Source organism: Micropterus salmoides, unplaced genomic scaffold, assembly GCF_014851395.1.
Source record: "Micropterus salmoides isolate LMB-PRFRI ecotype aquatic unplaced genomic scaffold, ASM1485139v1 Ms_hic_scaffold_11, whole genome shotgun sequence".
NCBI classification, from domain to species: domain Eukaryota; kingdom Metazoa; phylum Chordata; class Actinopteri; order Centrarchiformes; family Centrarchidae; genus Micropterus; species Micropterus salmoides.
In genome coordinates this window covers 14,653,071-14,678,566 of record NW_024040152.1, presented here as the reverse complement: position 1 = coordinate 14,678,566, position 25,496 = coordinate 14,653,071, and the positions used below count along the sequence as shown (strand labels likewise).

Below are 25,496 nucleotides of genomic sequence, written 5' to 3'. Positions count from 1 at the left end.
TCATACTGTTGTGTTCATCGTGGTCTTCTTCATACTGTAGTGTTCATTGTTCACCGGTAGGTGGTAGTGTTCTGTGAAATTCACCAGGTAACGAAGGCGCATGCGCGTGACGTCAGAGTTTCAGTGCTTTGGCGCGATGTCCAAACAAATTTGAAAGTGAGTGGATTCAAACCGCTTGCCGACGTAGGTTAGAGCAAACTACACTTTTATCTTCAGAGGTCGAAATTGCGGCTAACGGGCCTGCAGGCGTTACAGGTGAGCATAATGTTTTTATGTTTATTAAAAACCGAGTTACAAGCTAAGTTGTAGCTTGAACAGCACAGGTAATTTCAGTTAAATAACGTTCGAGCCAACAGGATAAGCTACGCAGTTATGCTAGCGTAGCTAGTTAGCCTGCTAACTTTACCAGCAGTAGTTGTTTGGCTAGCTTACTTCACAAAAACAAGGATGTAACGTTACTGTTTAATTAGAAAGACTTGTTAAAGTGTCTTCTGTCAGTGTTACCGACCTCCGTTAGTTAGTAGAATAGTGAAAACAGGTTAGTGCTGTTCTTTTCTAAAGCGTCTCTACACGCGTTAAGAACGGGCTAAAATATTTAACTGTTTGTTGAAGTGATAACTCTAACTTGCCTCGCTATGTGGATACTATAGCGATACAGTCTTTACAATGCAAACGAAGTAACGTTAGTTTAGGACACGTTGCAAGGAAACTGATCTTATGTTTTGTTTTTGTTTTTTTTTCTTGACGCAGAGATGTCCTGGGACTTTATTGTGCCTGTGTGCGTGGGTGACCTGGTGAAGACTGGGGGGATCAACCAGTACGTCGTTCAAGATGTGGTATCCCCAAAACATCTGCCATCCTGTCTCAGTAGTAAGTAGTGGACTTGTTGTATACGTCCTGGAGCTGTTCTTTGTCAGACATTTTCTATTGAGCTAGTGTGTTTGGGACTCAACTAAGGTTTTTGTCTCTTTCACACAGAATTCAAGGCAGCATTGAGAAGTCAGGGGCCTTTGTGTATATTGGAACACTTTGACACGGGCTACAGTGTGCTACAGTAAGTATTGATTATAGCTTAGGAATTAATAAAGTATGTCTTCATATCTATCTATCTCTAAGTAAATACTGCTTTTAAGAACTGTATGAGTACAAAGCTGCTGTGTTTACGTTTTAAGGCATTGCAACTCAGTGGAGCTGGGTGTGAAAGAAGATACTCTGGAATTGCTAGTACAAGGTTAGACCTCCTTTTTTCTTTTTTTTTGTTTAAATCGACAGAAATGCTACCAGTACCTTGATATGCTGGGGCCATCTCATATTGTCTGGATTTTTCTCCTTTCAGTGGTTAGTGGCCTTGCTGCTTCACTGCCGGCGCTCCTTGTTTCCACCTCTGTCTCAGCTGCAGAACGCAAAGAGAAACTTAATGCAGTTAAAATGAGCGTCTACCTGCTCTGCAAACTCACAGAGACCCTTGAGAGTGACTCCTATAGACAGAGTATCGTCACAGCACCTGGGAAGGTATGGTTACGAGAGAAATGGCTAAGAAAAACTGTCTGACAGCGTGTTTAACACTTTTAAATGCCCACTGATGAGATTATGGCAACTTTTATGATCTAGTCAGACCAAGAGATTGTGGTCTCTAGCCTGCTGTTAGATGGGTAGTCTTGGTAGTGTGGTGGAGTTTTATTGCACTGCTGTAAGGGTCCATCTACAGTTAACTTGTCACCTTCTACAACCTCTGCCCCCTAAGAGCAATGGGATGGCACAAGTAGGGGATGTCAAACAATGTGTGGATGTTTGTCTTTTTCTGTGTGTTGTGTGATTGTATATGTATCAGCTGGCAAGAGGCTACAGTCTATAGATGGTTTGGCAGGTGTGAACTACTCTTTGGTAATCTGAGGGCATGTGTTGTATGCTTATTGTAATTGTATCTAGTACATTATTTGAGTCCAGTATATGAAGCTTAACTGACTTGAATTTATCAGATTTTGTCTGTCTTGCACAGGGTGGTAAAAAAGGCAAAGCAGGTGGAGAAGGACTGCTGCAGTGGGACTCTGAGAGAGAGAAGGTCCTGCAGGCCCTCGTCCAGCTCCTCCAGTTGGATATCCGTTCCCTCTGGAACCTCTCCCTAGTGGAGGAAGAGTTCATCAGGTACTCTGACTGACTAGGGAGCACTGGGCAGATGTACAGTATCAGGCTTTGCTGTCTTAATTTAGTTGGTGTAATTTCCCCACTTTATTGTCCGGATCTCTGCCCAGGATTTATAACATTGTAGCCTTAATTGGAGTTTTTATGAAAATTATCTTTGCTTTTCCATTAGTGATGCCACACCAAACCTAACAAAGTTAGGTGATCTTGGAACTATGTTAAATTGTTTCATTTAGTGTTTCCATTGTGAACATTTCCTCAAATTCTTAGCTTTTTATTTTCAGTTCAGAAAGCATATGTTGGTGAATATGGATTAAAGTTGTTTATTGTTAGCACCAGCTCTTGATGTATAAGCCTAGAGTAAAATATCACCCATAACATGTTAGTAGTTGGCCTTAAGAACCATCACCAGTGTCTGTATAGTTCTGCTGAATTTCTAATGGATACAGAACTGTGTATATATTGTAATATGGGGCTGCAACTGATTATTTTCTCGATTAATCGATTCAGTTGTTTAGTCAGAATGTCAGAAGATAGTGAAATATGTCTAAATGTTTCCCAAAGCCCAAAAAGACATCTTTGAATATCTTGTTTTGTCCACAACCCTAATATATTGACTTTACTGTCAAAGAGGAGTAAAGGAACCGGTAAATATTTACATTCAAGAAGCTGAAATAAGATAATTTTCTTTAAAAATGGCTCTCACCAATTATCAAGTAGTTTGATTAATTTAATAGTTGACAACTAATCAATTGTTCGGTTAGTCATTGCAGCTACTACTGTAGAATTTCATCTGGCCTTGAAGTTGGTTTTCATGCAGGTTGTTGTACCACATCACAACATGAGCAAAACTTGTTCTGTCCTTTTCTTCTCTTAGCTGTGTGACCTGCTGCTGCTATAAACTACTTGAGAACCCAACCATTGGCCATGTCAAGAGTAAACCCACCAGAGATTGTATAATCCACCTACTTGGGGTGCAAATCAAGAAGTACAATCACCTCCTGGGTTAGTCTCTGTCACATGCTGAACCTGTGAGCACGGTTTTTAACTGAGGGAACAGAGTTTCAGGAATGTCATGTATTAAAAAAAAAACATGAACATTCAGCATAAATTGCTGATTTGGGGTTGTGGTTTGATTTTGATTTGAGTGTCTACTCTCTTTGAACTCCTCCAGGTGCAAGTGTAAAGGTGATCCAGTTGCTCCAACACTTTGAGCAGTTGTCATCTGTGTTTGCCCAGGCAGTGTCTGTGTGGAGCACAGAATACGGAATCAAGGCTATCATTGGAGAAGTAATAAGGTCAGTAGGCATCATTTGTTTGCATTGTAAGTTTCCAGCAAGCAGTCCTCTTTGTAATTCAGTCTGTGTAAATCTGATTATTTGACTGCAGGTGACCATGTTTGGATAGAAGTTTAATGCTTTATTTTTCCCCATTCCACCAGGGAGATTGGTCAGAAGTCAAGCGAGGAGCTTGCTAGAGAGGGGTCAGGGGTCAAAGCTTTTGCTTCATTTCTTTCGGAACTCGGTGCCCTGGTTCCTGAATTAATGATCCCCAACATAAGTGTGCTCATCACACACCTGGAAGGAGAGGTACTGCACAGTTGAACATTCTCATCTTGTTAACATTGAATTATTAATTTACAGCTGCTGAATGGGAAAACGAGTCAATTTTTAAATTTGCAGAAGCTTGCATAGACATTGATTTTTGCTCCTGAGTGAAAGTTGAAGAGAGCAGATTGTTTATTGTGGTTTTAAACTATTTGTGATGGTCAGAACATGCCAAACACTTGATGCCAAACAGTGGCTCACTTAACAAATCTGAGGTAGAACATTCAAAATAATTATGTTAAAATCTTCAACAACAAATATGCATGAATAAAATCAAGTAAAATCTTATTTCAGTCCCTTTTCCTCAATAAAATAAATATCTTAATAGAAAAATGAACTCTTAATTCATTTGATTCTAATTAAATCAAACATTTATTGAACATTTGTTATATTTTTAAGAGAAATTATATTGCGATTAACTATCTTTATTGTTTGATTGCTTAGGACTAATGTCAACACGTATTGAAAAGAAGACACAAAAGAGACGCAGAAGAAGCATGGTTCTTTTTTAATTTATACTTTGTAGCACAACAATGTTTTCCGCTTCAAAGTGTAAGAGACAGCTAGTTGCAATATTTTCACATCATCCAATAAAATTTTAGATACCAATTTGAATTTACTATAAAGTGATTCTCAAAAAGGGCTTTAGAAAATAATGATGCTCAGGTGCAAGTTATCACTTTTTCCTGTAAGTATTGCTATGACAATTCCTCATTGCACAACTCCTCGTAGATCTGAGGGTTGTCTTAAAGAGTTTGTGCTTTTTTGCCAGTTTCAGTAAGGTGACACATTTTGGTTGATTCTTGAGAATTGTCCCATCCACACACAGTTTAAGTTTATTTACTTACCGTTCACTCCACTTTTGGCCCAATGATGAGACCAAGGCGAATACGAGCTAACTGAATGAGAGTTGGGTTCTTCTTGCCTTGACTGGCAGGTAATCTTGGCAGTGCAGAGGAGGATTCCTGCTCTGCTGTAAGGGCCTGCCTACAGTGACTTGGCTCAACCCAAATTATTCCTCTACAGTCACAGCGGTGTAATTGCTGGTATGAAGCTGACAGTGTGTCCTGTCTGTGTCTCTTTATGTGCATGTTTAAGGGGAAAGGAGTTGACCCAGCTCTTTTTGCTGTTCTGTTAGCAATGAGTTATTTCTTTGGTAATCTGAGGGCAGAGGTCCAAAACTCAAAATAATGTCCTCATATTTGCTCAAGTAGTTGTAATGCACATTCTGGTATTCTTGCCAGATTACACACATTCATCAATCACTGTTGTAGAAACTAAAATATTATTTTACTTTTACAAGAATGCAGACACTTCATTCTATTTCTATTTCCAGAGCCACGCCATGCGTGTTGCTGTGTGTGAGGTGCTGGGAGAGATTCTCGTGCGGGTCCTGTGTGGTGATGGACTAGATGAGTCTGGTAAAGCTGACCGCGACCGTTTCTTTGACACACTGCAGGAACATCTGCATGACACACATTCCCATGTCAGGGCTCGTGTGCTGCAGGTCTACACACGCATCGTTAACAGCAAAGTATGTTTTCGTATGATGTATCAGTAAATGCATGTTATTAAAGTCTCCCTTGGTAACAAAAACTGTCTGTCGTTAGGCCCTGCCCCTGTGTAGGTACAGTGAGGTGATGGAGCTTGCAGTGGGACGACTGATGGACAAATCTATAAATGTGGTGAAGAGCGCCATCCAGCTGTTGGCAGCCTTCATCGCACACAACCCCTATAGCTGCAAGGTAACTAAAAGCAACATGATTTAAACCCACAATAGCAGACTGTGAAATCTGAAGGAAACAAAACAATCTCACTGAAATGTCTTATCTCTTTAAAGTTGAGCAGTGCCGATCTGAAGAAACCGCTGGAGAAAGAGACCTCTAAACTCAGAGAGATGAAGGAGAAACTGGAGGGAATGGCACCAGGTGAGAGATGAACCTTGTCACCTATCAGGAAAATTTCATCATTTCTTTCATGCATAGTCATATTTTGCCCAGTGATGAGACCAAGGCGAATACGAGCTAACTGAATGAGAGTTGGGTTCTTCTTGCCTTGACTGGCAGGTAATCTTGGCAGTGCAGAGGAGGATTCCTGCTCTGCTGTAAGGGCCTGCCTACAGTGACTTGGCTCAACCCAAATTATTCCTTTAAAGTTACAGTGGAGTAATCACAGGAATGAAGCCAACAGAGTGTGTGTGTGTGTGTGTGTGTGTGTGTACGCGTGCACAAGTCAAGAAGTTCACCCAGCTCTCTTCTCGCTGTTCAGTCAGCCATGAGTTGCTTCTTTGGTAATCTGAGGGCCAAGTTCAGAAACTCATTTTAACTCAGCAGACCAGATCTGTCCACTAAAACGTTGTCTTAAAGTTCCTACGTGTACCTTTCAGCCATATCCTCTGGTCATTTTGACCAGAGGATCATTTTGATCAGAGGATATGGCTTTGAAAGGATTTCGATCTGTCCACACCAGAGTTTTAGCTGCGTATCAGAGTTGATCCCTATATATCTGATCCCTATATGATATCTATATTAAAACGACTGAAAATGTTCATGTACACTGGGCATGCCTGTGCCGGTGTAAACATGAAGGAGATGGTCTCTCTCTTCCATAGTTACAGAAAATTTTGCGAAAGAATAAAGTAATACAGACGAAGAACCGCACCAGATATTTTTTTGCATGGATAAATAACTGGAACTGTTACTGAATGTAACACGGGAGCTAAGAGCGGCTGTGGCAGCCGAAAACAGACTGGGAGTCGTCGCAAAGTAATTATGGCGACATACACAGAAGTAGCCTACAAGTGTTATTTGCACAGTACAAAATATTTTAATAAAAATACCAAATCAAACTCTGTCAGTAGCATGGTGTTTCTGCTTTGCATACCTTATAGCCTAAGACCCAATCAGAGACCCAAAAGTGAGCATCTGTATCATTGTTGCCGGTTTGGGCAGGTTAAGTTAGAGTTGTGCTTGGAGGTCACCCGTACAAACCCCAGACGGGCAGGATAAAATCTAGGTGTGGAAAGTAAAACAATTAGTGCTTGCCCTCCCTTATTTACAACCACTGAGGTGCCCTTTAGCAATGCCCATAACCTCAACCGCTCCAGTTGGAGCTGCTCAGTGGCCAGCAGACCAGACTGTGGTTATACTGGGCAGCTTCCAGGTGTGAATGCGATCAGGGCCTTCTAGCAAATGAGAAGTTGTTCTCAGTGAAGGTCCCTGAATGAATAAATAAAGTTTTAAAAAACGTATTACTACCCACCATGTGAAAGCATGTTTCAATCCCAACCAACATTATTATTATTATTATTATTGGTAAATATACAGTGGGGAGAACAAGTATTTGATACAAGGTCTGTAATTTTTATCATGGGTACATTTCAACTGTGAGACAGAATCTAAAACAAAAATCCAGAAAATCACATTGTATGATTTTTAAATGATTAATTTGCATTTTATTGCATGACATAAGTATCTGATCACCTACCAACCAGTAAGAATTCCGGCTCTCACACACCTGTTAGTTCTTCTTTAAGAAGCCCTCCTGTTCTCCACTCATTACCTGTATAAAAAACACCTGTCCACACACTCAAACAGACTCCAACCTCTCCACAATGGCCAAGACCAGAGAGCTGTGTAAGGAAATCGGGGATAAAATTGTAGACCTGCACAAGACTGGGATGGGCTACAGGACAATAGGCAAGCAGCTTGGTGAGAAGGCAACAACTGTTGGCGCAATTATTAGAAAATGGAAGAAGTTCAAGATGACGGTCAATCCCCCTCAGTCTGGGGCTCCATGCAAGATCTCACCTCGTGGGGCATCAATGATCATGAGGAAGGTGGGGGATCAGCCCAGAACTACACGGCAGGACCTGGTCAATGACCTGAAGAGAGCTGGGACCACAGTCTCAAAGAAAACCAGTAGTAACACACTATGCCGTCATGGATTAAAATCCTGCAGCGCACGCAAGGTCCCCGTGCTCAAGCCAGCGCATGTCCAGGCCCGTCTGAAGTTTGCCAATGACCATCTGGATGATCCAGAGGAGGAATGGGAGATGGTCATGTGGTCTGATAAGACAAAAATAGAGCGTTATGATCTAAACTCCACTCGACATGTTTGGAGGAAGAAGAAGGATGTGTACAACCCCAAGAACACCATCCCGAACGTGAAGCATAGAGGTGGAAACATTCTTTGGGGATGCTTTTTTGCAAAGGGGACAGGATGACTGCACCGTATTGAGGGGAGGATGGATGGGGCCATGTATCGTGAGATCTTGGCCAACAACCTCCTTCCCTCAGTAAGAGCACTGAAGATGGGTTGTGGCTGGGTCTTCCAGCATGACAACGACCCGAAACACACAGCCAGGGCAACTAAGGAGTGGCTCCGTAAGAAGCATCTCAAGGTCCTGGAGTGTAGAAAAATATAGAAAATCTTTGGAGGGAGCTGAAAGTCCGTAATGCCCAGCGACAGCCCCAAAACGAGAGATCTGGAGACGGTCTGTATGGAGGAGTGGGCCAAAATCCCTGCTGCAAACCTGGTCAAGAACTACAGGAAACGTATGATCTCTGTAATTGCAAACAAAGGTTTCTGTACCAAATATTAAGTTCTGCTTTTCTGATGTATCAAATACTTATGCAATAAAATGCAAATTATTTAAAAATTATACAATGTGATTTTCTGGATTTTTGTTTTATATTCCATCTCTCACAGTTGAAGTGTACCTATGATAAAAAATAATTAGACCCCTACATGCTTTGTAAGTAGGAAAACCTGCAAAATCAGCAGTGTATCAAATACTTGTTCTCCCCACTGTACCTGCTTTGCACCTGCCTCAGACTTCTCCTCTCCCCACATTCAAACACATCTACACCTCAGGTCTCTCACTCCAAACAGTCGTGCCTGCCCCGCCTCTGTTTGATCCCCTGACTTTCTCCATCAGCAGTATGTTTTATAAAGTCGCAGAAAAGAACTTGTCCTTTTTCCAGAGTTTTCAATGCGCAATCCGTTATCCGGGCACAGGTGGGCCGCATGCTGGCTTGTTAATGACGTAAATGATCAAACAATAGAAACCGACATCTGCACTCTATGTTGTTGCTTTACCTGGTCCTGGCTTGTAAAATATCCGTGTCCTTGACTTGTAACATAATTGGCTACAGAGTTTTATACCGAGTGAAGTCTATGCGAGTGAACACGTGCATTTATAAGAAGACTTTCTTTTATCTTTTTCTGTCCATTGTTTCTCTGAAACATTCCGTAGCTAGCTAGCTCTCACTTGAGTCATCCTTATTGGATGTAAATTGTTTTCCCTATCCCTCTGCCTCCTGGCAGTGGCGGTGATTAAAGCATCTGAGCTGTGGGCCGCCATGGAGCCTGAGCTGCTCGTCACTGTCAGGACAGAGCTGGAGCCCACAAGTGAAGCTGAGAAGGCGCAGCAGGAGGACGACGACAGGGATGTGGAGGAAGACGAGGAGGCAGAAGATGACAGAGCAACTGCAGTAAAGATTGCTCAGTACCTCCGTGTCAACAAATACAGGTGATGTTAATCATCCTAGGTAAAAGTTGACTGCCTGTGTCACAACCGGAAGGATTGTTTTTTCCTCCCGGTGTCAATTAGCCAACAATTTCATATGTGAACTTTCTTTTGTCGTTCTTCTCTACAGAAATGCTGTGCGTCTTTGTATAAGAGCCCACGGCTGCTTTCCTGAGTCTGACATGTTTGCGTCTCTGTCCACTCTCACCCCTGAGACTTTAATGTACACACTGGCTCTGATTTTCAAAGGTAAAGCCATGTGATGCATTTCTATGGAGAGATACTCAACAAAAGTGCTCTCTGATGTGAGTCTTAATAGAAGCAAGATTGAACACACTTGACTAAAAGATACCGTGAAATGAATTTCCTCCAGGGTCAATTCATTAAAAGTGTCATATTTGCCTTTACTAGACTGTCATTAGAAGATATATTTAAGAGCAGAGAACACTACATGTCTCAAATCAGCTGTCTTATACAACCTTTACCAACACTGCCATGTTATGGGAATTCTGGTGACTGAGCTGACTCTTAGAAAATGATCTCAGGATGTCTTACACTGCATTGTTTAATGAAGCCTGGCCTGGGAGACGGGCAACTACAGAGTGTGAACACAGTGTAGTAACAAAACAAATTTGAAGATTGCCTCTTGGTCCACAATATGTATCCCTCTGCTATTCCAGAGTGTATTGTGTATCCCTAAAAGGTGAGTCTTAACCTGAGACTCTGATACCTTACCTAAGCTACATTGGAAGCTGGGGGTTACATACATAACATGCTAAGTGGAGGCAGGCAGCCTATAAACATCTAAGATTCAAAAAACACTTATCTGCTAACCCCTCCTCTGTCAGCCCAGCTGTTGTCACCACCGACAGGCAAAGACAGAAGCAGAAAGCTATGTCTATTGAGTCAGGGATCGTTCTACTTCTAGGCCTGCTGGGGACCCTGAGTGTGACCTGTATATGACCCGTACCTCTCCTTCACCCACATTGAGCCCCCTAAAAACTCCCTCAATTGTCGGATAAACATTTTGAGTAGCTACAAAAAGTTGTCATTACATAAAAGAAATTGCCAACTTTATTTACATGTTAATAAACATGTGAAAATGCTATCCTTTGCGTTAGGGCTGTTTTGGCTTCCAGCAGTTCAGCCGGCGACGACTGTAAATCACAATTGCGGTAGTTACATAAGTATTAAGTTGAACAGCAATTACCGGTGTATATGTCAACTTTAATAGTTGTCTCTCAGTCTTCATTTTCTTTCATGTGCAGGGTTTTCTCTACCAGTCTAAAGTGGCTACTTAAAGAGTTGGAAATACAATCCTTAGCCAATTGCATCATGGTGATAAAATGCTGCTGAAGAACAAATGTAGCAAACTAGTGTATCCTTTTTAACCAGTATACATTTCTATATAGTGTTTGTGTGTGTGTGTATACTGGTACTGTAATACTGGCAGCTTAAAAGAAACTAGAAGTGCAAAGGCAACCACAATTTGATGACTCATTCTTTAGTGTAATGTAAATTTAACACTTCTGCACAGCTTTGAGTCATTGAACACCAATCAAAGTTGGTTATTGGTTGAATTCCTTTTATGGTTGCTTTATAATCCCAACATACTTTACATTATATTGTTTTCCCCAGGCTCTGACGAGGACGCCTCTGAGCTCAGCCAGAACTTGCCACCAACACCCCAGAAAGAGGGAGAGAAGGAGGGGGAAGATGGGGAGCTGAAGAAGCAGGAGATGTTGGTTCAATACCTGAGAGACACGGAAACCTTCGCCTTGCAAGTGGAGAGAGCAATTTCTGTCATTAACTCCATGCTCTACTGGAAAACCACTTCAGGTAGAAGGCCAACCTATTCAAACGTGCATTTCAATATAATTTATCAATTTACTCAGGAAAGAATATTTTCACCTTTGACAACAGAAGTCTTTGGTTTTAGTGGTCCAAGAGGCTGTGCAGTTCTGTGTGACAGTGTGCGAGTTCAGTGTTGCCAACTCTGTCAGTGGGGTGAGGAAGATGTTGCCTCTGGTCTGGTCAACTGACGCTGCCATTAAAGATGCTGTGGTTCAGGCCTACAGGCGCCTGTATCTGAACCCTCAGGGAGACACCGTCAGGTCTGTAACACACAGTACACATACTGTCCATACCCTTTGTATTTTGCTTATTTAATAGGATTTCAGCTAATTCTACGTTTATTTTAATATAAATTTGACTGACTGACTTCTGATTTAATCAGTTGCTGAAGTTTCAGGAGGATTATGATGTTGGGCTGTGAGGCTTGCTGGTTAACATTAGAAACTAAAAGGTAGCTGGAATTGAGCATGCTGTGAAACTGGATTATCTTGTATGCATTATGTGTACAGAGTCAAACTTACTGCTAAATGCCATATTGTGATGCAAGTAAACCTAAAAAGACTTAAAAGATTTGTTTTGTGTTCTTAAATGTAGTTGTCTTGTCTTTCATCAGGATGAAAGCCCAGACTCTTGTGGACAGTCTTTCTGAGCTGATGGTAGATGCATCACTGGGAACAATCCAATGTCTTGAGGAAATAGTGAGTAACACTAATATGCATAATTTCTGTGTGATGGTCAGTTATAGACTTGTTGTGTACTGTATTTTGGATTTAAATAACTGTTTCAAAATTAAAAAAAAATTACACACTGGGAGTTGTAACCAAACAGGTTTCTGGTGGTTTCTTCAGGTGCAGGAGTTCTTTGGCAGTAGCAGCAATCTCCAGTCCACTGTAGTGCAGGTCTTGTGGGAGAGGTTTACTGGCAAACGAGAAACATCGGTCTTACACAGGCGAGCAGCAGTGTTACTGCTGGGCATGGCTGCAAGGTAAGACATGGACCACTTTCCATATGCCCCTAAGAAACAAACGTCTTAGGCTGTGATGAAGAAAAGAAGTCTTATCAAGTTAACTAAGTGAGAGGTTTTAACTTTTGTTGCCTTTTATTTCGGTAGAATGTGCTAATCTGCTCTGAACGAGCAGGCCGAAGTGACTCAGCTCCACCTACTCTGACCATATAGTAATATAGTAGTTGGATAAGTAGTCACAGCACATGCATTTTTGTTTTGTTTTAAACCAGGGAAATGTAAAATTCAGTCACTTATGGTGTACTTCTAAATCATCCGAAGCATAAAGCCGTGATTTATATTGATCAGTATTTAGATATCAGTCCTATGACAGCTTGTGTTTGTTCAAATTATTCTATCCATGTTGTGATTTGATCTCATTTTGCATACACTATTCGGTGCAGAAGAGTAGATGGCAGTGTCAACTAAAACATTTATTTTTCAATTTGGGAAGGGCAACATAAACGGCTTTATTTTCGTTATTGTAGTGCTTGCAGGTGTTGTGCAATACTTGATTACTATGGATGAGGGAGAGGTGCGTTGACTAGTGAGAACACATGAGTCATGATGATTCTGCAACACTGAGCAGTCTGATCTCATGACATGGTCAATAGTATTTACATGACTATTTTTAAAATCTAATTATATTCCCATGATTATTTGTACTGAATGCCACAGGTATAAAATACTCAGATCTCACTAGAGGACGGTTGATACTGTGGTGATAAAGTGGAAGATGCAGTAATCTCAAAATTTGAGCAATTTGCAGTAGCATGGCTCCTCAGAAATATTTAATATCAACGTAATTTTGGTTTATTTTTGTTGGATATTATGAAATGGAAAATAAATTGTCTTAATGATTTTGATTGCACATTACTGATCCTTAATGAAAGAAGTAACAACTGACATGATTTGATAATTTAATGCAACCATACTTAACACAAACATGTGCTTTTTCAGATACAGATACAAACTTCATTTTAATATAGGTGTAAACTAACGCTGACTCTATTTGCAATCAGTACAGGTCTCATTCCTTTTTGAATATTAAAATGAACTGAACTCTGTTTTATCTATTGGCAGAAAAAAAGACTTCATTGTTATAGTTAAAGTTGAGTTGACTAAACTGTTAAAACATTATGTAAAATCTGCGATATTCCTCACTGCATAAAGGAACTTCCTTTTTCATTGTGGTCTTGTGTCTCAGCTACTTGACATTCAGCAAATCCTCTCATTAGTCAGAATACAAGCTCAGCCTCGGCTCCTCTTCATTGTAATCGAAGTCACGACCATATAACTAGGCTTCTTGCCAATGCTTTTCACTGAAAATATATACATATATTTATTTATTTTTTATGTTCCCCCTCAATCTACCTCAAAGACAGCCACTGCTGTAGGGAGAAGTGAGTGAGCGAGAGAGAGAGAGAGAGAGTAAAGAGACTAGCTGCAGTCCACCCACACTGCTGCCTCTCTTCATCCAGCCGGCAGCATTCATAACCTATTAAATCTTATGTGCTTCTCCTAACCCGTCCTCCTACACGCATTATCTGGGCAGCAGCCTAGCACTGTCGAGGCCAGCACACGGGTTGGGGTGATGTAGGGCAGAGATTGTTACTTCACTTTGCATAATGACACGATCATTTGAGAATATAAAATATCTATTTTACACCTATTTGTAAAAATGTCTATTTTGTATGTATGTGAATCTAACAGAGCAGAGAGGGAGGTGGTCCTCAGTAATCTGGACACTCTTTGTTCTGTGGCTCTGGGAGAAAAAGTGACTGAAGACTTTCTTCTGGCCAGAGACTCTGTTATCACTATCTGCAGCATCACTGACCATGTCAGGGTAAGAAGTCATAAACCATGGTTTGCTTCTAAGCAATTATTTTTTCTTTTCTGTATGCAGCATTACACATTTACATTATAGATTAAATGCATGATTTAATGAATACACTTATGGGCAGATTGAACCAACTTGGTAGATAATACACTCAAGTAGAGGGCTCCAATGCAATGTTAACATCATGCACTGCATTATTTCCACCAGCAATCAAAAGGTGCACCATTCAGACTGCCCCAGGACCATCAGCTCTTCACCTGCCTCACACAGGCCATTGCTGAAGGTAAATGCAGACAAATGTGCCCTTTTTGTTGAATATTCTTTGTTTGTTCATCTTAGCCTTTGTTAATCTTGATTTCTTCCTTTGACTATGTCTGTTGGTACTTATTCCAGGTGTGGTGATGGAAGACCCTTACTGGCAGAGCTTCATGGAACAGGCTGTCCGTCTCATCTACTTCCTGGCTGAATCCCCTGACCAGCTGTGCTCCCGACTGCTCCAGCGCAGCGCTCGCCTCATACTAGATCAGATTGCAGAAGGTGGCGAAGTCAACAAGGATGCTGGCCAAATGCAAGATGGATCTCAAGAGTCCAGTGAGCAAGGTGAACAAGGTGAGTCCCATTGTGTCTCTGCGTACACTGACAGTGTAACCCGTCTCAGTGTTTCTTGCTTTCTCCACATACTCTGAATCATGTGTCCATGTGTCTTTCTCTCCTGCAGTGAGCTGTGTGTGTTTGGCCCAGCTGTTGGCTCTGTGTGGCTGCGTGGCTTTCTGGCAGGTGTCTCACCTTGAGCGCAGTGTGAGCGCTGAGCTCCGGAGGAGGAGAGGCGAGACTGAGGAGAGGGAGGAGAAGGAAAAGGGCCCATCCAGCAAAGCTAAGGTACTGAGACTTGTATGTAATAATAACTTTGTAACTTTAATTTTGAAAGGTGCTATACAAATGAAATAAAGATAAAAACAAATAAGTAATTAAAACGCAAAACATGAGGTAATTGCAATAAATATCAGTTAAGAAAAGCCATAAGATACAACATAGTTTTAAGAAGAGATTGGAACCATTAGTAATGGCCTGGCCTGAGGATCTCAAGGAGGCTAATAAGGAGTTTACCGATGACATATATAGGAGCTTGACCGTTCAATCAGGCTTTAGAAACAAGTAGTAAAATCAATTCTAAAACTCATAGGTAAATAGTGAAGGGCTGCAAGAATTGGTATTTTCTCTTCAAACATGTTAAAAGCTTATCAACAGCGTTTGTACAAGTTGCAGTCTGTATGTTTTGCCTGCAGATACAAGAATAAAGTGTGTTGCAGTAGTCACGTCTGGAGGAGGTAAAAACATGGATAACCTTTTCTAGATGTGCAGATTAAAAATGACCTCCTTTTGTCACTTAAATGTACATGCTGTACAGTGTGTAAAACTATCCAGTGCAAAGTGTGTAAATGTCAAAACACTACACAATTACCGATGAGTCTATTGACATATGATGAACTGTTAATTAATTTTTTCCAGCAAAAACACAAAACGTCTGATGGTTCAGCTCCACTATTCTCACTATTTTAGAACAGTAATGAAAACGATCAATAGTTGCAAATCTATTATTCGGTCATGCTGTCCTTACTGGAGTCTTATAAGGTGTCTCTAGTACTTTTAAGGCCTAAATGTCAGTTGCCTTTTTTAAATGTATTTCTGCAGATACTTCAATGTTACAATAAAGCCAAAACAACCCCCCGTGTGGTGACAATCAGTTACACTCAGCAGGATGGCTTGACTAGATTTATTTTAGTGACACAGTCAGATGAGTGATGGCTCATAATTGTTCAGCCCATCAGGGAACAGGAAGATAAATGTCTCTTTAATTAACATTAGGACTCGCATTGGTTCATTTTTTGTTATTTTTATTTTTTCACATTTTTCTCTTACGTAAAACAGATACAAAAAGAGGCAGAAAGTGAAAACATAATTTGTTGATTGGACTCAAACCTAGAGTGTAACGGCCACATGGTTTACTCTGCGACGAGTTTTTAGTGATTGTCAACACAAAATGTTGCATGAATGATTTTTAAAGAATTCCCTTGGATGCTTTGATACCTTTTGTTCTCCTCTGAAAACACTGCTACTGGAATCCATTGTAGCCAACTTTCTAGTCTATTGGCAGTGTTTCATAGAAAAAAAGATTGGCATTTAAGGCTCTTGAAGCTGCAGTTAGACTGAAATTCACCAGGTGAAATTTACTTGTATGATGTAGTGAAAAGAAGGTAAGGGAATGGCATTGGTAGGGTTGTAAACATGGTTTACAAGGCTAGTGTAACTAGCAGGTGAACAACAGCAGTCCAGAGTTGTAAATTATGCATCCAAAGAGTATCCGTTCTTCTCTGCTGCTTGTAATATTTCACCAGCAGTTGCAAAACGGGAAGATCGACCGTATTCCCTGAATGAGAGGTCGGGCCCGCCCCCTTTCTGTGAAAGAGCCTGGATGTTGGAGAGCCTTGAGATTGTGCATGTTAAAGCTCAGTCAGATTCAATTCTGTGTGAAACGAAAGATGCAGGTCAGTTCGCGAAATGAAGCAAATGTGTCAATTCCCGTTCCACTTAGAATATAATAGGATGCAACATAGGGCTGCAAATAATGATCATTTTCATTATCGATTTAATCTGTTGATTATTTTCTCCTAATCGATTAGGTGTTTGGTCTATGAAATGTCAGAAAATGGTGAACAATGTTGAACATTTGTTCCTGAAGATGACGTCCTCAAATGATATTCAGTTTACTGTCATAAAGGAGCAAAGATAACTTCATATTTAAGAAGCTGGAATCAGAATTTGACTTTTTTCCTTTTAAATTTATCAAGATTTTTGGCAACTACACCGATTATTTGTTTCAGGTCTAAAGCACTGACTTCCATTAGCAATGTGCTACAAGTCAGAAAGCCCCCATGATATTTTCTAGGAGTATGTTAGAGAGAGAAGTAACTGCTTTGTAAAGCTTTTTCTGTTTTTCCAACAGCAAGCGGCTAATGAGAGCGCTATGGAGGAGGAGCTCGGGTTGATTGGGGCCTCTGCTGAAGATACAGAGGCTGAACTCATCAGAAAGATCTGCGAGACTGAATTACTGGCTGGTAATGAAAACCTCTTGTGTTCCCCACATTAAGCTGCATGTTAAACCGGATATAAATCAATTTCTTCATATAGATTTTGATAATACAAGTGTTTTCATGTACTACTTTTCTCCTTTCTTGGTCTATTCAGAGGAGAACCTGCTGTGTGCATTCCTTCCCCTGCTGGTGAGAGTCTGCAGCTCCCCAGGACGCTATTCCCACCCACAGCTCACCACTGCTGCCTGTCTGGCACTCTCTCAGTACATGATGATAAGGTAAACACATTGCCTATTTCCATGTTCTATCATCACCACCATACAATCCATTAAGTACACCTAGTGAAAACGAAGGCAGTCTACAACAGTCTGGCAAAAAATACTATTGTCATGACTGTTTTTGTTGAGACTGTTTAGAAAGACTTTTATTCAACTGTGGTTGTTTTTTTTAGAATGTAGTGTTGCTGTTGAAATATGTTGTGTATGTAGAGCTGAAACAATTACCTGATTAATCGTTAAGTTGACACAAACAACATTTGCAACTATTTTAAAATTAATCATTGATGAAAACCTCAAACTTTTGGTTTTTACTTTGGATTTTAGTCTTCTGTGATATTAAACATATGATCTTTGGGCTTTGTGCTATCGGTTGCACAAAAACAGCAAATTAAATGTGTCAGTTTGGGCTTTGGGAAATTATGATGGGCAGCTTTTTACTGACTTCTGACATTTTATATGCCAAATAACAAATCACGTAACTGAGAAACGAACCCACACGTTAATGAAAATTCGTTACATACCTACATGTATTACTTCTTCTCCAGGAAACATAACTCTAAACAGACTGACCTGAATTATTGGGATAACATCAAATTTTGTGTTTTTATTTTATTAATTTTTTAGCCCATCTGTGTGTGAAGAAAATATCCGTCTCATGTTTACGGTGCTGGAGCGCTCTGCTTTTCCTGTGGTCAGGGCAAATGCCATTATAGCCCTAGGAGATCTCACCGTCCGTTTTCCCAACATTTTGGAGCCTTGGACACAGAATCTCTATGCCAGGTAATGTATATTCAATTAAATTAGCCCGGTAATATAAAATTAATTAAAATTGTCACTGTAGCAGCTCATGCTCATCACCCCCCACACACAGACACGCACACACACTAATTGACTGTCTTCCAATTAGATGCACATTATCATATCGGTAGATTATTTTTTTAGAGATTACAAAGAACAACCTATCCCTGATGGCTCAGCTGAGTGGATGTACTGTAAATGACGTTTCATGTCGGCTAACATTCCCCCTGCTTGTACACTTGAGCCATCTTCATCCAGAACCCCACCACGTCTCAGTGTTGTTGTTCCTCTCAGCCACTGAAGTGTTGCAGCTGTCACAATGCTCCACTGAGCCCCATGATGGGAAAAGTTTACTCTTTCCATCACAACTTTTTAATGGGTGGGGGTGGGGACAAACTTTGAGATCTATGTTGGCAAACTCTGGTATCTGCCTTGTAGTCTGACCTCTGTGGTTGCCATGGGAACTCTTCATGGCTAGTAGAAAACCCACCCCCACTAGTGAACTGGGGTGGAGCCTTGGACCGCCTCAGACAAGGGCACTTTTAGACAACGAACAGCTTAATTACTAGTGTTTTACAGATTGAGACGAGTACCAGTGGCTAGTGTGTTGTAATTATACAGAGTGGTTGGATGAGCAGAAGGGAATCATTTTGGGTGAAGCCAAAGGTTTATGCTTTTCATTTTAAAAACATTTTCAATTAAATGGTTTCTGTTTGTGTCTCCCGCACAAAGTTACACCATTTCGCTGTAGCCAACTTAGAAACTGAAGTTGCTCCTTTTGATGAAGTGTGGTTTTAATTATAATGCTTGATAATGCTCTCATTGAGGTGTTTCAGACATGTAAAACATTGTTCGCCTTTTTTTAATGCGTCATTGCTCTTATAGTGTTTTCTACCTGATAAGCATTTGATAGTGTTCACTAATTGTCTCCCACACACCAACACCTCCATGCTGCTGCCCTGGAGCCTCCTGATAAGCGCATTAAGAATTAATTACCCTGTTCATTGCTGTTGTAAGCGCCTGCATTGGCATATGGAAGTGTCATGTACAAGTGTCTGTTCCTCTGCCAGGAGTCCTGCTCTCTGTTTATAAATGGAAAAATGGTTAATGACTTTCTTTTGTTTTGTGGATTTGGTGGGGGGGGGGGTAAGTCTAAATGGGTCTCAGAATGCTATCGGATTGCCCTGCCATAGCCTGTCCAATGGCATTGTATTCAGCCAAGGCTGTGACAGTTGTTCGGTTTCACTAAGGTTCTGCCTAATAACACAGTCTTTACAGAAAGCTTAATTGACTAGGACTGGGAAATAACAAATGTGCAGGTGGCAGGAATGTTATTTATTTTTCCTCCACCCACATTTGTAGTTACTCTATTGTTCTGGCAATGTTTGTCAGCCCACCGCTTTAAATGGATTGCCATTATATTTCGTACAGACATTTATGGTTTGGTGATCACCTGACTGTATCAAATCCAAAAATGTCCAAAATTTTACTTTACCGGTGAAATATTTCAGCACCTACTGGATATATTCTAGTGGTCAACTGAGATGGGTTTTCAATGGCCAGTGCAGATATTTAAAGAGCAGGGTGGCCGATGGACTAATTCTGTAATGCTGATATTAAAACAAAGAAAAGTCATGTATAATTCTATTGTTTAGTGCTGTTCCGAGTCCTATCTAATTTACATGGTTGTCGTAAGGGCAATTTATACTTCTGCGTCAAATGACGGTGTAGGCTACGGGGCTACGCAGAGGCTACGCCGTCGCCTGACGTGCACCTCCTCAAAAATGTAATTGCACGTCGAGTCGACGCGGGCCGTAAGCTCTGTGATTGGTCGGCTGGGTAGCCTCGCAATGCCTCAGAGCCGACCGGAAGTATCCCGTGCTTTGAAGTAACTTTTACTAGCGGCCAAAACGGCGACTGTAACACAGTGAATCAATATATTTGACCGTCGCAACCCGAGCGAAATGACTCGTTTCGCTATCAGAATGTGATCCATTTGGTTGGTAACATTTGAAAAGGCTACACCAGCCGCACGTTTACAATTTTACCCCCATTTACATTAGCGGAGCGCTAAACCAGAAGTTAGCCTGCTCGGCCAGCAAAAGTCAACACAGTGGACGCTGTAGCGCTACTGCCAACTAGAATTTGGGGGGTGTAATTGCAGAATGACGGACACACCTACGCACAAGTATAAATGCATGGCTACGTGTGTAGCCTTCGGCGTAGGTACGCACGTAGACCTTACGTAGGAGTAAAATGGGCCTTTAGCCAGTGACTTTGTATTTTAGACAGAATTTGCATTAATGAAATAGAAAAGTACTTTGAGTTATGCTGTAGATTTCAGAGCGTTACTGGTGTTTAAAAGAGAGTGAGGTAGAGTTTGTCAGAAGTGACGTCAAACAACTGCATTATTCTCTACAGCAGTGGTCATGTCAACCTTTCAAACCCCAAAAAGGGTATATATTTAACATTAGCCAGTAAATGTATTAGATTAGCTGTCATTTAGGATGTGAGAAACCACTTGAAACAAATTTTTTTTCCCCCACCTTCCCAAACCTCACAAGGGAGAGCACTAACAACTGACAAGGCTGCCTGTAGATTTGTCTGCAGACATTTTGTTTATCAGCCTCGTGAGTGCAATCAGCCGATGCTAATTATCTCAAAATGCCAGATATCGTCTATCACTAACGGTTTGGTATTCCCGTTTGGTTTCCCAGAGGATGAATCCTAATTATTTTGCTGATCCACTGACTTTTCACCTAAAGCCTGGTTCTCAATACACGATTTTTAGCCTGATTTGCCGCTCTGCGACCGTTGGCGGTTGCCAGTTATGTGTGAACAACACAACGACTCATCAAAACGGCTACATTTCTGATATATCTGGAAGAGTCGGCCGACTCGACATCCACATCCAGCCAATGAGCGCAGACAGCTGGCAGAGCAGGCAGCTACTTTTTCATCGCAAAACACTTTTTACTCCCCCTCAGCTCTCTCTGTAGCTCAGACGATCCCTGCTACATGCGTGTGCTAATCCATTCTTTCACCCATATTCTTTGTCTGTATCTTTATAATAACAAACAGCTGTTTCATGTGTAGGATCGCGCCTTTTCCCATTTCACTGTGTTTTCTTGACAAAACGTGATTTGGAGACCAGCGTCGGGTGACAGTCGTTGTCGGCTCGCATAGTGTGTGACCCCCTGTCACCGATCAGTCACGTAGTGTGAACGCCACAATGACTTCAAGATGGCATGTTGTGTAGTGTGAAGGCACGGCCATCGGCCAACGTTGAAAGTCGTGTTGTCTGCGTGAGCCTTAACCCTACGGGTTCTCATTTGTGGTTTGGGGTGAAATGTCTCAACTACTGGATGGATTGTCATGTAATGTGAAACCTAAGCATCAATCCCACAACAGCCTTAATATTTTGATTCTTATGTTGTTAAAATTAATCTACCTTTTTCCAGCTGAGCGTCACCCATTCAGTGAGGGGGAAAAAATAGAAACAGAAAGATAAATATAGAAATTTTATGTTCAATAACCAAAACCCACATAGGAACCTATCATGGTAAGAAGCTGATTGAGCCATCAGCCTCAGCTGCTTTGTGTGTTGTGCTAATTAGCATATATTAATATTCTAACACTCTAAAATAAGATGGTGAACATGGTAAACTTTGTCTGCTTAGCATCAGCATTTTAACATTCATTATGTGCACGTTAGCTTGCTGACATTAGCTTTTAGCTCAAAGCACCACTGTGCCAGCCTCGCTGAGCTGCTCATGGCTATTGACTCTGTCTTGTCACTGAAGACCAGTCATTTCACATCCTCTTCTCCTCTAGGCTCAGCGACGAGGTTCCTTCAGTGAGGCAGACAGCTGTGACAGTTCTTACTCAGTTGGTGCTTAAGGATGTGCTCAAGGTCAAAGGTCAAGTCAGCGAGGTGGCTGTGCTGCTAATTGACCCAGATCCTCACATTACCAGCCTGGCCCTTAACTTCTTCAACGAACTGGCCACCAAGGTACTATCTCACACACATCCAGACCCCTTTAATTAACGGAGCCTGAATAATTGGGAAGGTTTTTAACTCTGTTCTTGGTTTGTCCAATCAGGACAATGCAATCTACAACCTGCTCCCAGACATCATCAGTCGCCTGTCCGATCCAGAGAGAGGCATGACCTCAGAGGACTTCAATACCATCATGAAGTGAGTTGCAAATGTGTTTCAGTATGTGTCTAGTCTCATTTGCTGCCTTTGGCCACAGAGGATTTGTCCATACTGAGCAGAACTCTGCAGGCTCAGGACAAATCGTGACTTGTTTAAGAAGAATTTGAGGGAAAATTTGACAGCTTTGCTAGGGCCCTATGAGTTCAATGATGCAGAAAACACAGACGGAATCGTGCAACTTGATAATAAAATAGAATCAACTATAAAATGTTGTGGAAGCAGTTTTATAAAAATCAGGGATTTCCTTGGCATTATAATAAGTGTTTTGTTCACAGCACTTAAATCATAAACAGAAAAAAGTATATTGCTGTGTTTTGGTGGAATTTATGGCATTCTGCTCTGTGTTACTGCTATCTATGTCCCCATAAATTGCACATGCACTTATTTCTATATCCATGATGCATCAGATTTATTGATATTGACTACACTTTTGATAGTTTATTGGAAAAAAAAAAAAAAAAAATATATATATATATATATACACACACATATACACACACACACACACACACTCTCACTCTTTTTTTTCATCCACCATATGATTACACACTCCTTCTGATGATAAAATATGCTTAAATTGTAAAACAGAATCTGGCATATATTAAAACGGATTTCTCAGGGCCATACTTTGCTATTTTGAGAGCTTTGTTTAGATGCTTTGTTTGTGTTTTCAGACAGCTATTCTCCTACATCACCAAAGAAAGGCAGACCGAGTCTCTGGTAGAGAAACTGTGTCAGCGCTTTAGAACTGCCAAGTGAGTAAATCCACCTCCCCCTTTTGTTTTCATCTTCACACCTCTGACCTGTATATATATTTTTTTTTATATATCCCTTTGTTTCCCTGCTCATCAAGACTGTCCTGCAGTATTTCATTTATGCAAGATGCAGCGTTGGATGAATGGGTAATTTAGAGGGTGTTTTTCAGTTTTTGAAGAGAGAAGGACAATTAAGGATTAATTAAGTACACAGTTCAGTTCACCTATCACCTACTCTGACATCTTATTCACTAATTTCTTATCATGGAAACGGTCTTCTCCTATTGTTGAGGGATGTAGACTGAACAGTTTGCCTGGCCAGGCTTCAGTCTGCCTCTGACTCATGCTTCATCCATACTTAAAGAAAGGACGTTTTATATTACACAATTGCAAAGTGAATTTAGATTTAAGAGGTTCCTGGAAAATGAGATTTGGTCCAAATGCCAAGGCAAAGCCATATTCATGAGTTATGAGCTTTTTTTGTTGAGGATGTAGAATATCTATGCATTTCACATAGTTTCTAATTGGGTTTGGTCGCTAATCCCTGGGACTCCCGCTCTACTTCTCTCCTCAGGACGGAGCGTCAGTGGTGTGATTTGGCCATGTCTCTGTCTCTGCTGTCCATGTGTGAGCGTGGTTTTAAGAGGCTGCAGGAATGCTGGGAGTGTTACAGTGACAAGTTAACCGAGCCTGGAGTCTACCAGCCTCTGCTCTCCATCACCGCCAAGCTGCGCCGTGGGGCCAAAGCCCAGTTCAAGGTGCTAAATTCATCTCCATTCCTAAGTTAATGTTTTTTAATTTTAAAGAATTTTTGTGTTTACTAATGACAACTTCTTTCCCCAGGCCCAGGTGGATGAGTTTGAAAAGCGGTTGACAGCGGTTCACACACGGGGGCTGGAGAACGTAGAAAGTCCTGAGATGGATGAAGAGAACCAGAAAGAAGGAGGATCCTCTGAGAAGACAGTGATGTGTACACCTCTGCCTGCCCGAGGCCGTCCGAGGAACAAAGAGAGGTCAGTGCTTGTAGGATTTCACCTTCAAGGGTCCCGGTTTGTGCAAATGTGCGTGCAGAAAATGTTTTGATTTTGTTTGTGACAGAAGACCTGTTCCTGTTTTTGTTGCAGGTCAAGCAAAGCCCTCAGTTTCTGGTCGCGGCAATGACAGTTTTGTGACACCTCAGAAATCTCGCAAGTCCAAGAAACCTATGATCACCTTCAGCAGCGATGAGGAGGATGAAGAGGGTGAGCAGCCCCTTTCTTATTTAACTTTGCTTGCAAGGATTCTTCTGCCTTTCATATTAAATCCACATTTTTTTCAGTTGATTCGGTTGTTTGGAATTTAACATGATTTTCCTCAATCCGTCTCTCAAGCAACATTTTGTATTTAATAAAAAAAAATTCCATTTATTCAGGGGTACAACTACCAATTTTTATTTATTAAAATGCAGATTTTACATTACCGGCTTGGTCTATAAAATGTCAGATATTCAGTTTACTATCACACAAGACAAAGAAAAGCAACACATACTCACATTTTAGAAACTGGAACGAGGGAATGTTTAGCGTTTTTCCTTTTTTAAAACACAAAACAATTATCCAAAAAATAGAGAATTTATCTGATTCCGTTTCTTGACTAATTGTTTCAGCTGTTGGTTTATTGTATAGAATTTACTTTATTTTGGCACAAGTCAGTAAGATACTTTGGATCAAAACAACATAGTTCAGAGGGTTTGGAGCACTGGCCTGAAACCACATGAGGGCATGTAAGATGATTTAGGACTGCTGTACCTCAGTTGCTCTTAAAAGTGAGCTGTGCATTGCAGCAGCACTAATCCATGACCTGGAGATGGATTTTTGTGTTTATACAGGTTAAGCTTCATTATTCTCCCAATTAGATTATTTTGATTCACTAAAAAACTTTCTTTAAGATGATCATGAGCACATTTTTTTCGGTAGGCTTTTTGACAGGTCTTCCAAGTTCCTGACTTTTCTCACTTCACCAACTTCTGATTTTTTTTATTTATTTTTTTTTCATCAGATGCTGTAATGGCGGAAAGCGAGACCCCTAAAGTGACGACACCCATCGCCCGCACATCCCGACGGGCTCGCCTCCGAAACTGATCCGTCTTCAGCTGTTTTGTCTTATTTCTATCTCCTTTTTAATCTTTTATCTGAAATGACACTTTTCTGTTTTACACATTATTGTTTTTTATTCTTTTGCTTTTTATTAGTGTGTATATATATTTTTTTAAAGATATTTGTACTTTACACCAAACTAAGGTAGTCTGATAACGTATGCGTTGACGTAGAATTCAAGATGTCTTTTAATAAACTTGGTTCTGGTTTTTGAGGAGTCTACGGCTGTCTGTCTGCTTGAGC

General features: G+C 40.9%; 1 protein-coding gene and 3 non-coding genes across 4 annotated transcripts; all 4 read left to right on the top strand.

The window, feature by feature from the left end:
• The first annotated feature begins 117 nt into the window (after positions 1 to 117).
• On the top strand, positions 118 to 25,467 carry ncapd2 (non-SMC condensin I complex, subunit D2). The gene is given in 33 exon segments (XM_038711151.1): positions 118 to 255; positions 751 to 870; positions 979 to 1,054; positions 1,173 to 1,231; positions 1,337 to 1,512; positions 2,000 to 2,145; positions 3,020 to 3,147; positions 3,317 to 3,440; positions 3,584 to 3,731; positions 5,086 to 5,283; positions 5,360 to 5,494; positions 5,590 to 5,677; positions 9,078 to 9,282; positions 9,410 to 9,528; positions 10,918 to 11,118; positions 11,219 to 11,393; positions 11,747 to 11,831; positions 11,982 to 12,118; positions 13,850 to 13,982; positions 14,184 to 14,259; positions 14,370 to 14,585; positions 14,695 to 14,855; positions 16,981 to 17,092; positions 17,223 to 17,346; positions 17,971 to 18,126; positions 21,979 to 22,156; positions 22,248 to 22,342; positions 23,038 to 23,118; positions 23,693 to 23,876; positions 23,962 to 24,099; positions 24,101 to 24,131; positions 24,243 to 24,359; positions 25,156 to 25,467. Coding segments are annotated over 32 exon segments (4,203 nt in total). The 5' UTR covers positions 118 to 255; positions 751 to 752; the 3' UTR covers positions 25,239 to 25,467.
• On the top strand, positions 1,575 to 1,898 carry LOC119898378. The gene has a single exon (XR_005443537.1). It is a non-coding gene; the product is annotated as a small nucleolar RNA U85 (small nucleolar RNA).
• Positions 4,615 to 4,919, top strand: LOC119898376. The gene has a single exon (XR_005443535.1). It is a non-coding gene; the product is annotated as a small nucleolar RNA U85 (small nucleolar RNA).
• Positions 5,744 to 6,053, top strand: LOC119898377. The gene has a single exon (XR_005443536.1). It is a non-coding gene; the product is annotated as a small nucleolar RNA U85 (small nucleolar RNA).
• Positions 25,468 to 25,496: the final 29 nt, after the last annotated feature.